The following is a 13,132-nucleotide window of genomic DNA, read 5'->3' on the forward strand; positions in this document are numbered from 1 at the left end:
CCTACTATCTCTCCTCTCATAACTACTTTGCCATTGTCCTTTTCTTTTCAGGCCTTATCCTGTCATACTGGAGACATTTAAAATCAGCTCCTGAATCCTTAAACTATTGTACTATTACATATCTGTGGGTCCCTCTCATCATACTGTTTTACATTATAGCAATAACCCACGCCTGGGTGTGGGTAATGCTAAATTTACCCAAGGTTGGCGTGGTTTGGTCCCGAGGGCGAAGCCCGAGGGACCAAACAAAGCCAACCGTGGTAATTTAGCATTACCCACACCCAGGCGTGTTATTGCTATTATACCATGACATTATTTAAGAAAAGAAACTATTACTTTTCTTAAATAATGGCATAGTATAATGCCTGTTTACTGCCCTTCCGCAGATGTCTGGCATCCGGCAGTTCTGATGTACTGCGCCTGCGCAGTACATCAGAGTTGTATAAAGCTGAGAAAGCAAGATCTCCGTTGCTTTTTAGTAGCTATGTTAAATGAGTTTAACATAGCGAGACAGTTTAAAATTAGCAACGGACATCTCCGTTGCTTATTTTAACTGTCTCGCCATGTTAAACTCATTTAACATAGCGAACATAAAAAGCAACGGAGATCTTGCTTTCTCCGTTTTAAACACTGCCTCGCTATGTTAAATGGGTTTAACATGGCGAGACAGCTTTAAAATAAGCAACGGAGATCTCCGTTGCTTATTTTAAAACTGTCTCGCCATGTTAAACCCATTTAACATAGCGAGACAGTAGTTTAAAATCGAGTTATACTAATGGAAAAAGTCCGGCGACGGACCTTTTCCATTAGTATAACTCGATTTACAACGGGCACGCTGGCCAATCAGCGTGCACGTTTTGGGGGGATCATGGTATAATAAGAATTAACATACTCCCATCTGCATCTTTGATATCAGTTTATGGAGGTATGGCATTTTTTCAGACTCTGATATTTTCTCTTCTTCTTTTTCCATGTTAACAATTTCTTCATCATCTTGACAAAGGAGAAATCTATATGACACCACAGTCTCCTGCACTTTAACTGGTTCTGAACTTTTAAGTGTGTCCCTTTTTGCCTCACAGGTGTAAAATCATCATTATTAACATTATTTTCAACATGGGTTTGTCTGTCACTAGACTTATAGGGTCATAGATTCATAGTTAAGTACAAAGCAATCTGCCCTTCCAGGCCATTTTAAGCCTAATCAGTTTCCCTTTTTCTGCTTGAAATAACCTATCACATTTGGTTATAGATTGATCTTACCCATCCCATGGTCAATAATTATATATTACCCTAATGAAAATAACTGGGATCATACCGAAGATAATTTGAGGGGGACCCATTCATGCAATAAAACATTTTGGAGCTGCATCTGTCCATTAGTAGTACAGGGAGCAGCCTGATGTAAATGTTCTGTTTCTCATCCATAGATCTAAGTTGCACTTGAATATGGACAGAGACTACCTCTGGGAATGTTTGGGGTTATCAAAAAGTACTAGAGAATCATCAGATAACCTATGTAGAAGAGTCTATAGGAATGAGAAGTGTACTAATTGGTTGTCTGACAGAGGAGCAGAGAACAGACTACCAAATTACATTAAAGCAAGTACTAGTTTAGATATTTTTAAGAACAGCCTGGACATTTATTATGGGAACAAGTGTTTTAGTATATTGGTAAGCTAGAAAGGCATTAATGCCCGTGCTTGAAACATTTGTATGTATGTATGTATGTATGTATGTATGTATGTATGTAGGGATGAACTTTGTTTTATGTGGCTGGTGAGTCTGCTCCATAGCAGCAGTATCCCCTGAAATATACCTGTGCCTCCACACCATTCTGCTGATGTTGCAGAAGAGGTTTGGATCCCCAGACCAAGTATTTCTGATACCATTTGACTTGCTGTTGTGCAGTAAATCCATCAGTAATAGGTCGGAGAATGCCTTGTATGCCAAACACAGATCACCTCTTAGCAATCTGTAGGATACAGGGTATAGTGATAGGGCTTTGGCTAGGTCCATGAAATACATGTTGTTTATGCCTTGTATCCTTTTAATAAGGTATCTCTGTTGGTGTTCCAGTTGTTGCATGTGTCTGGAAAGATACATGTCAAAGAGAGCATTGTATTCAATGACTGGCCTAATAAGGGTTGAGTAAAGGGAGACGATGACATCCTTAGATCTAGACACAATCCCTTTGTTTATAAGCTGTGCAATATAGAAGGGCTTTCCTACAACAATGGGCAAATTTTGATTGAAAGTTTAGGTCACTGTCCACATAACTACTTCCCAAATCCTGAATAGTTGTATCATCTCTTATTGTCAATGGTGTTGATGGCTTCCCAAAGGATGGAATTAATACATTTTTGCATTGAGTTTTATTCCTTGATTTTGGCAGGCTGGCTAAGTCATTTGAGGGTGCAATGACAGCTCATAACTGGTAGTCATTTGTAGACCTAGTCAGTCAGTGCCTTTGGTTTGGCATTGGCTTTTACTTCAGAAAAGTAGATACCAAACAGAAAAGATCCCAGCACAGAACCCTGGGGGACTCCATGGGTGAATGTACTCTTTGTGGAAGTAAGTTTCTCTCTTTTTTTTAGCTGTGTCCTATGTGTGAGCCAGTCTGCAATTCAGTGGGTGACATATAGGTTTATTCCATGTTTATTTAGCTTTTCTACTACTGACTATGTGCAGAATTGTGTCAAAAGCATTGGCCAAGTCAAGGCAAGTGGTGTGTACCATTTTGCCCTTATCCATTGCTTTGGTGACCTTTTCAAATAAATCCACCAGGTTGAGTAAGCATGGCCTACCCATGATGTCCTGATTGATTAATTTCATGATAAGTCTTTCCATGGCTTTGCATATAAGGCTTGTTAGACTTATAGGTCTGTAATTGCCTGGGTCTGTGGAAGGTCCTCCTTTATGCAGGGGAATGACTGTATCTGTTTCATTCACTTGGCACAAAACCTGTATGGAGGCGGAGACAGTATAGTGTTGTTAAGGGCATACCTCTCTACCTGGAAACATCAAAAACTGGACAAAGGCCCATGAAAAATAGGTACAAATCTGTACGCTGATTAACATAAAATTTGTATACATAATTATATAACCCCATCCATTACAATCGGATTGTGAGAAACCAAAGTATGGCCACAGACACTGTAGTAAATGGTAACCATTTTTTTTTAAATGTGTAGCAATGATGTTCACTGGGAAGGGAGAAGATGATGAACGACAGCATTTTTTTTTTGGTGAGTATGTGGGTTTTGTGGTAAAAGTAGGGCATTTAATGGTAGGCAATATTCTAATCTGAGCAAAAGAATATTATAGTTTGCTAGGACCTCCAAAAGTCATTCTCCATGGCCTACTGATCTGTGGCATAGCTAGATTTTGTGCCACCTGGAGCTGTCTTTCAGTTTGCCATTGCCCCCTCACAAAATCATGTTCAAATGAGGCCCCCATACACAGCTCTTCCCCCTGCAGCCATTCCAATGTCCCATTACTTGGCTATTTCACCCCAATTACCATAAACACTGTTATGTGCATACTGCTTTACTTCTACAATGATTAGTTGGCTTTCATTTAAAACTTTTATTTTAAAGCCAAAGCCTGCTCCCCAGGCTAGTGAAAGCGGACAAAGTACACATACTAAAGCTAGAGTACTTGATAATAGTTTTCACTCTTACTCACAAACACTGGCTAATCTACAATGTATGTACTGTACCTGTGTACTATGTATGCATTCTACCTATGTTCCAAATTTCAGCTGTACATCACAAATCTATTAATTACCTTTATTTTTAAATTAAGATTTTCTCGTTTGTTCTCTCCATTGTAACTGTTGATGTGCTGCATTCCACTGTAAAAACATGTCTATTGTAATTTGTGCGTATACTGATCATGTCTAAATATTTAAATGTATCTGTAATTTTTCTATGTGGAGCTTTTCTCCCCAGGGCTCTGCTGAAAAAGGGCCTTTTTGGCTCGGTCAGACACCCCCGGTTAACAAATGAAAAATAAATAAATAATACAGACCAACCACCACAGCTAAAACCCTTTTGTCGTTTGCTTTATTTTATTTATTGCAAAACATTTATTTTACATTTTATAGCACAAACACTAATAGACATCTGCTAAACAAAACAATACAGTCTCACGGTGAAAATAGACTTAGCATTAAAACTTCTCTACCCTTGAAACTTACATTTATTGAATTAGCATTGAAACCCACATTCAAAGAAAATGTAAAAGTCATTAAATAATTCCCCATTAAAGAGATCTGTAATTAATGAAGAGGATTCTGCTGGCAAACAATTTTATATGTTATTGTTTCATCTACAAATAAAGTGCCTGCTGCCCTTGAAGAATAAATTGCGTATCTTATATTAAAAAAATAATAAGCTAGTAATATTGCAATGGGTCTATATTAGAACATCGAATATTTAACAGTTCAAATCACTAAAGGTTGACCTTTAGTGATCGAACTGTTAAAACATCGAATGTTCAGAAAAAAAATAAAAACAACAAAAAAAACTAAACGGTGTGGGTTGGGGGCAAGCCCCCCTGCACCCCCCACACCTCCCGCTACTTAAATATACCAACTCTGAGACCACACTACATTGAAGTAAATGGAAATCTCCCTTTACAGGGATTTCCATTTACTTGTTCGATGTTCAGCAGTTTCTCTGTTCTCATGTCAACAATGTCAGATTCGACATTGTCATCTTTCAAGAATCTAATATAGACCCTATTGCAATAGGGAATGGATGGCAAACTGATAACAGGTTTATAGTTACTAGGTATCTCCGCCAAAGAGGACATTCCCAGGAATGCAGCATCCACCCCCTTTAACACTACAACACAGTACAGTATCAGCATTCCATCCACATACTGTAGGAGTAGAACCCATAGCCTTCTGCATCAAAAGCAAGTATACTATCTCTCCCCCTGAAGAACTATGCAGCACAGGAAATCTGGAAAAAAACAAAATGTATTGGGGGGGGACAAAGTCTGAAAACCAGGGACACATTTTAAACATTGCTTGTATAATATTAGAAAGTTGCTAGAATAAAATGTTTTGTGTACTATGCATTTCCTGAAAGACAGGAAGAGTGAAACTTAAATGGTTATTCATTTAGTGATTTCAGTTCTCACTGATTTGCCAGAAAACCACAAATTTTAAGAGGAACAGACCAAAAGTATGAGCCAAACATTCTGTGAAACTTTGGACAGTTGTGGTGGTATGGGTAGAGAATTTAGGCTCTTGCTGTTTGTACCCAATGTACAGGGTTTGAGTCTGAGTAATCCTAGCTACCAGTTCCACCTGGGGCATTTTACATACACACACACACACACACACACACACACACACACACACGCACACACACTCTGAATGCAATAACATTGCATTGCACACACACACACACACACACACACACACGCACACACACTCACGCGCACACACACGCACACACACACACACACGCACACACACACTAAATACAATAACACTGCATTGCAAATGACCGGAGAATGCTGCCGCCATAAAGTTAAATTACACCCCCCCCTTAATAAAGGAACTGGCAGTCAAGTTAACTTAAGTAAGTGATACACACACTCTCTTAATAAAGGAACTAGCAGTCATATTCCATTGTGAGAAAGCAACCACAATGAATGAAATTAAGTAAACAAAAAACAACTGCTGCTGCAGTTCACTTGTGAGAAAACAGTAGGTCTCATAATAGCAGTGCAGTACCCTTAATAACATTGCAAAGGAACTAACTAGCAGTGCAGTACCCTTGATAAAATCATCAATGTGAGAAAAACTGGAGACTGTTTCCGGAGAATGCTGCTACCATAAAGTTAAATTAAGTAAATAGCTTGGCAGCTGAATTCTGATACGCTGTCTGTTGGCCTCATGCTGATGTCCTCACATGCCATGGTAAAAAAATAAATAAACCTGGGAAATTCGGAAATTAAAAGGGCTACTCGGGAATTTGTGGCACTCCAATATTTTGCCCTCAAAACCGGTATTTACCGAGGAATTCAGTATGGTTGAGAGGTATGGTTAGGGGCATGGCTAAATCACACTTCATGCTATTTAAGATGAATTGAGGGATATTGTTAGGACCCATCAATACAATATTTTTAGCTTTTGATAGCACTTTTAGGACTTGGTTTCATGTTCTAGTTGGAGGTGAGCCAGTTTCAGGCATATCTTGAGGGACAGAGGGGCAAAGTTAGAGCTAAATTTATCAGCCAGTAGGTTTGCTACATTTTCAACCTCAATGTAGGTAACATCATTCACAATCAGCTCAGCATATTGCTATGTAATACTTTTAAGATTACAAACATAACTAAGAAATGCCTTCTGATTATCTTTGGTTTGGTTAGCTTTTTTAGCTTCAAACTTGCCTTTGGTTGATTTTATTAAGCTCCGGAATTGTTTTTTTTATTTCAGTAGCAAGGGCTGTAACATTCTTGGAATTACTCTTCTTGCTGTTGGTCAAAATTATTTTCTTTTTATTATAAAGCTAGTTGATATTATGGTTCCACCATGTGGATTTGTTTCTGGGGTCTGCCATGCACTTGTTCCATCTGTCCAGATGTTTACTTGCTGGTATGATGTGGTGGTTCACTTGTTCTCTGTCATCATTATTCACCTCTGCAGCCATTTAATAATGTCACACTGTAGCTAGAAATGTTTACTGGATCCAAAACTGATGCAAAGTTTAACATTGTTTTCTACAGAATTTCCTTTTGGTCAAAGTTAATGCATCATTTTAAGGATATTGCACCTAAGTGTGTTCATGGAAGAAAACAAAACTTGAGGGAGTCTGTATACTCCTATTTCCATACAAATGTAGTGACGTTAGTAAGTGTATGGTTTTATACAACAGTCAGATCAATCAGCCCCTCCTTACCACTAGTCTACAAACCTACTGTATCCTTCATTTTTTTTAATTTGCCCCAAACAGAGAATAGTTTACTTAAGAAATAATGTTTTCTTCATCACCTCAATGATTTTGGTGCAACACCTGCATCTTCCTTGTGGTAATATTACATGGCAATTTTCCATTCAAAATTTCCTCACAAAAATGTTTTTTTTTTCTATTTGAAACATATTCATGTCAGGGATCTAAATTAATTGACTGAGAGTCATAACTGTCCTGACTTGAATTTTAAGGATTTCTTCATCATTTTAAACCAAAGTACTTGTCTGGCAGGAAAGACACCTCCATCAAATCACACATAGGCAGCACCAACAGGTACTGCTGTCTCTACAGCTGCCTTCCTTGTGAAGTGACTGTGACCTCTCTTGTTCAATGTCACCATTAACAGCTTCACTGAGAATGCTGGTAATTAACACAACAGTGTGCTACACAACTCCTGACCATCTTCAACACCATACAGATTCATGCATCATTCATGACTACCATTTGTCTGACAAAGTCAACCGTGGGTAAATTAGATATATTGTCAGCAAATTTGTCCATAACATGATACCTCATTTAGCTTCTGTTAATCACATGGGACTCCGTAACTGCCCTCAGATAAAGCATAATTTCATCTGATAAGGAGTCTCCATGAAAAACAGCAATAGCATCCATCTTGTTGAATTGTGTAAGTTCATAACCCCACAGGGTTGTCATGCCATTGGCATTTGCAATGCACACCATGCTTCCCACTGAAACAATCAGCCACCTTGTAGACAAGTACCTCCATATGCTCCCTAATGTCTACAAGGGATTTGGCCACAAACATTGTGCCCATGAGCTTACTCCACTCACATCTTCAACAAAAGTGCATCAAAAAACACATTTTAAGACAAGAACAGGGAGCACTCCCTGGTATCCATGCCAAATTTCTTGTAAGACATCAAAGGCATCACTATGAGCCTTCCATGAGAATAAGGCATATATCTGCTGGGATCTGTCAACAAAAGGAAAAAGAGTGATAGATAGATAGATAGATAGATAGATAGATAGATAGATAGATAGATTGATTGAGAGTAGTGCAAACACATCACTCAAAGAAACATGGGTGCGTTTGTTCCACATTATCTGTTATATAAGGCCATATGTATTTAATTCAGATTTTTAAAGATGCCAGAAATGCACACTCTCATTTTGTTTTCTAAATAAAAACAGTTTAAATTGCACTTTTCATTAAAAATAAGGGAATGTAACACAACCAGTACATGCTGACATGAACTAGTCAAACAGTACTACAAATGTTTTAATAAACCTTGCATCAATTTGTTTATTAAACTTGTGATGATTCAGAGATGACTGACAGTAGATACCTGCCTTCATTTGGAAATAAACAGTTAAACAGCAGAAGTCTTAATTGCTTATCTAAAGACATGGAGAGTCTCTTTTTAGCAAATTTAAATGCTGTCAAATGATTTAGTCTGTATATGTATGTTTTTGTCACATCATAAGCACAAGAAAACAGTTCAGGACATATAATCTGCTGAGATATGGACAGTCAACAATTAGAGAGAGATTCATAATAGTTAAGGCATGTGATTTTTTTGTAAAATAGCCAGCCCCCCCCCCCCCCGTCTTAATTTATTGCCTTAGTAAATCAGACCTTTAACAATTTATTTTTGGAAGTCAAAGTCTGGAGTGCTTGTCTGTTAAATATTTTTGTACATGCATAAAATGTGCTGCAATGCAGCTTTTGGAGATAACACTCATTTCAATCGAGAAAGTTGTTTGACAATTTTGGCACTGTACCCTTACTTATGTGTCCTTTCTCTATTTTACTGTGTAGTCGTTTTGTGACCCTGGCAAACAAAGATCAAAACCAGCCTGGGAGGACGAAGCTTGATCGTGAGAGACTAAAGTCTTGTATGAGGGAAATGGTATGAATATATATATATATATATATTAAAACTTCAAATGATGAATATTGATTTGCAAATGAACACCTGCATTCTAATAAAAAAATTGCAGTAATATTTATTGCTTTATAGAGTACGTTTCCACATATCCTGAGGAAACTGTCTTGCTTCCTGTTTTTCTTTCTATCTCACAATTACACACACACACACACACACACACACACACACACACACACACACACACACACACACACGCACACACACGCACACACACACACACACACACACACACACACACATACACACACACACACACACACACACACACACACACACACATGCATACATGCCCACAATTATCACAAGTGATATGTGTTGTTCCTCTCACATGAGACTCAGTATCACCATAAAGTATAAATTATATTGCCCAATATTTGTCACCTTGGTTCAGTTCTCATCTGGGGCTCCATTGATGTGAAGTCTGCCTGTACTCCTTGTGTTCATTTCATTTTTCTCCTGGTGCTCTAGTTTTCTCCCACATTCCAATACATACAGTAGGTGAATTGGACACTTTAAATTGGCTGCAGGTGTGAGTCTGTGGTATGGAAGGACAATTGTAGTCGAGCTATTCACCTGGTGGTGTGAAAATCGGGACTAGGTGATTGTTACTGTGAAGTGACAGCCCAATTCCATGTGCAAAAAATGGGAAAAAAGGGTTGTGGATGGATGGATAGATGGATAGATGGACTTCATTTTTGTAAGCATATTGCAACAATGGAAATAGAACATACAGAATTTATTGTTTCTCTGCTGAGACTAGATTTTAATAACTTTCATTTATGTCCACAAGTCAATTTTCATTACAATCTGGTCAATCCGCATTCAGTCAAGTGATGATTTCAGACATTTTTAACTTGCTTCCAGTCATGTTTTTGAGGATATAGGAGTGAAGCACCCTGAATAGTGATGGGGTGTGGGAAGCCCTCCCTTTTGTAGAGTAAGTAGTGCTTATGCATGCATGTTTGACTGAATTTATTTAATTATCTGAGATTCACCGAAAGCTGTTCAGATTCATTCCATGCTCTTCTAAATGTTCAAGAGTTTATCTTTTAACATTGCTTTATTATAGATGTTTGTACATTGCAAACATTCATTGCATGATCACCTCTTGGACACTAGAGAACGTGCCCAGAGAGTCAAGACTACAAAACAAAACAAGCTCCTCAGAATGATGACACTGCTGACAGTACCACAGAGCACAAAAACAGGGTCTGAATGGCTGGGACTGGGTGGGTGTATGTTGTGCATCTGGCCACCAGGTTCTGGTGCCAGTAGAAGGGATGGCTGTTTTTGCTGTTGTTGTTGTTTGTCTGGTTTTTGCTCTTCATTGGAAGAGCTGGGGGTGGGGTATCTAACTGTAATAAGCCAATTGCTGCAATGTAGGGATCAGCATATTAAATTAAAGTGTTTTTTTTCCTTGCTCTTCAATGGAAGGGGACATGGATGTAACTGTAATAAGACAATCAGTGCAATGTAGTGATCAGCATATTACAGTAAAGTGCTTTTTTTTTTGAAAAGCTGAGAGGGTAGGGCACTGGTTTGCGGTACTGGAACAGCATGCTGGTTGAGACAGAGCCAACTGCTCTTCACCCTCATCTCATAAGCTGTTAAAGATGTTTGAGAGTGGAACAGTTCCATTTTTGTTCAGATGTAGAAATGTGAACGCAGTCAGAAGGAAGCAGATTGCAATGCATTAAAGAGCAAGTTTTTAAGTCGTATAAATAAATTCATACAAACAGGTACTGTAGTAAAAAGCAAGTTTTTTTAATTACAGCAAGTTATGCGAATAACATCTTTCATACAAATATACACTACAGTAAAAAAATCAGTTTAATTACATATAAACTTGCAATACAGTAAAAAATACAAGTTTTGTAATTGATATAATGAACACCAATCATGCTCATTGTTCTCATGTGAGACAGCTGTCACTGTCTTTTGTTTCTCCTTCCTTTAGGAAAACATGGCACAACAAGCTAAGACCTTGAGATCTCAGGTGAAAAAGAATACTGTAAAAGATAAGTTAAAACTGGTGATGAACTTCCTACAAAAACTACGCTTCCTTGCTGATGAGGTAAGAAGACGGACTCCCCAAAAAATGAGGACTTCTGTAAAGTATGAGTGATGCAAAGTTGGCAGCTACAATAAAACTTTTAATGGCATGCCAAGCCCTCTTAATATGGCACTTATCCTTCAGTCTTCATCACAGCCTTAAGCTGTGGCATGTGAGAAAAGTACTGTGATCTGTAGTATCAGAAAATTACTGTTGTCATAGGCCAGTTTCTTTATCCTGCATCCAGCTGTGCCACCTGGAAGCTAACATAGTTGATGGTCTCTGCTTGGCTGAATATTGATTTTAGGCTTCAGAGTTACATTGCTGTCAGAGTTTTAAGCTACAGTCATTGCAGCCTAATCACTAACATTTCAGCTGCAACTTTAGTGCTAGCGCTACTAAAATATTACTCTGTATGCATGAATACATATAACAGAAAGGTGGTGGTACTTGCCACACATATTAGCTTGATTAGCTTAGTAAACACATACAAGAGCACCAATCAGGTAGTAGCACAGGCACCCACACAGCTTGTAGCTCTTGGTATGGTGCTTATTGAGTTCAAACTGTTAAGTGTCAGCAGCTGCCAACTGACATTGTGTTTGTTTAGTGTTAATTTTTGTAGCTAATTTCATTTTACTGGATACATTTTATTTTAAATGAATTAGAAAAATGATCTCCCCTCAGACTTTCTAAATCTGCATCTACTATACAGTTCCAGTTTTGTGTCTTAATTCTGTTTTATGTGCAAATGTCAGTGTAACCATTAATAAGCATAACAGATATTGGTTTGCTTGACGAATTAGAACATTTATGACCACAAGTACATTAGTGGTTATTTTCTACTGAGGCTGAAAAGCAAACTTAGACCTAGAATAAGATTTGATTGCAAATATAGCATTTAATAGTTAACAAAAAAAACACATAATTTGTAATTGTTTGATTGTATAACAGGGAATTCCAAATAATGGTTTCCACACATTACATTTCATAGGATCATAGGCTCATAGGATCATAGGATCATAGGAGGTTACTAAGTTATTGGCCCTATGTCCTTTACAAGCCTAGCCATGATATAATCTTGTTCTCTTACAGATCAAGATATATAGTCTATATTTGCAATGCAAATCTAAGATCTGCACCAGCTGCCCCATCCAAGAGGGACATAGGAGAAACCCCTGGGGTAAATGTGTCCCATACAATTGTCCAAGTAACACTTAAATAGAGTCATTAATGTGCTCTGTATAATGTGAATTGGGAGTTTGTTCCAGAGGAGTGGCAACTTCTGGAAGACACATCTGTCTCTCCAGCATGTCCTATTAATGTTACAGGCTAGGTGATGGTCCCTAGAGTGAGTGAATCTTGTCCCATTTGATTTGCAGCATATCCATTAAGGCAGGGTCTGTAGGCCAGGCACAACTCGCCTCTAAGCAGTCTATACGATACAGAGTACAGTGAAAGGGCCTTCAGTCTGTCCATGTAGGTCATATGTTGAATGCCCTGAATTTTCTTGGTGAGAAAACTCTGAGGTCTCTCCAGCTGCTGCAGGTGTCTAGTCAGGTACATACAGAAGGGAGCATTATACTCTATTATTGGTCTGATGAGGGACGACTACAGGGGAGTTATAACCTCCTTAGCTTTGGATGCTATGCCCTTACTTATGAGGTATGCAGCATAGAATGCCTTCCTTACCACTGTGGACACATGATGATCAAAGTTAAGTTTGCTATCAACCTGCATTCCCAGATCTCTCACCACTGGGTTTGAACTTAGGGGGGTATTATTAATATTGTGATTTGTAGGGACGTCTGCTTTGCCAAAGGGGATGATAATGCATTTTGTTGCATTAAGTTTAAGTCCATGGTTTTGGCACCACTCATTTATCAGTGTAAGCACATTCTGTAGTATGCTGACATTGTTGAGGGATTCAATGATTGCACCCAGTCTGCAGTCATCAACAAACTCGGTAAGCCACAGTCTATCTATTTTCACATGGATTTCTGAGAAATAGATTCCAAACAGTAGGGGGGCCTAGCACAGATCCTTGGGGAACACCACTGGTAACAAGTCTGCTGATAGAGGTGGAATCCCCAACTTTGATTGTATGCTTTCTATCGGTGAGTCAGTTGGCTACCCATCTAATGACGTATGGGTTAATCCCCAGATGGGTGAGT

At 38.4% G+C, this 13,132-nt stretch overlaps 1 protein-coding gene across 13 annotated transcripts in view; it reads left to right on the top strand.

The window, feature by feature from the left end:
- Nucleotides 1–13,132, top strand: part of OTOF (otoferlin) — a 2,911,272-nt gene that overhangs the window by 2,294,919 nt on the left and 603,221 nt on the right. For all 13 annotated transcript variants that reach the window (XM_044062838.1, XM_044062837.1, XM_044062844.1 and 10 more), the window contains exons 20-21: nt 8,776–8,866; nt 10,863–10,979. In XM_044062838.1, coding sequence (XP_043918773.1) covers nt 8,776–8,866; nt 10,863–10,979 — 208 coding nt within the window. The remainder of the gene's footprint in view (nt 1–8,775; nt 8,867–10,862; nt 10,980–13,132) is intronic.

The sequence above is a fragment of the Protopterus annectens genome, chromosome 2.part1, assembly GCF_019279795.1.
Source record: "Protopterus annectens isolate FY-2018-M chromosome 2.part1, PAN1.0, whole genome shotgun sequence".
Taxonomy (NCBI): Eukaryota; Metazoa; Chordata; order Ceratodontiformes; family Protopteridae; genus Protopterus; species Protopterus annectens.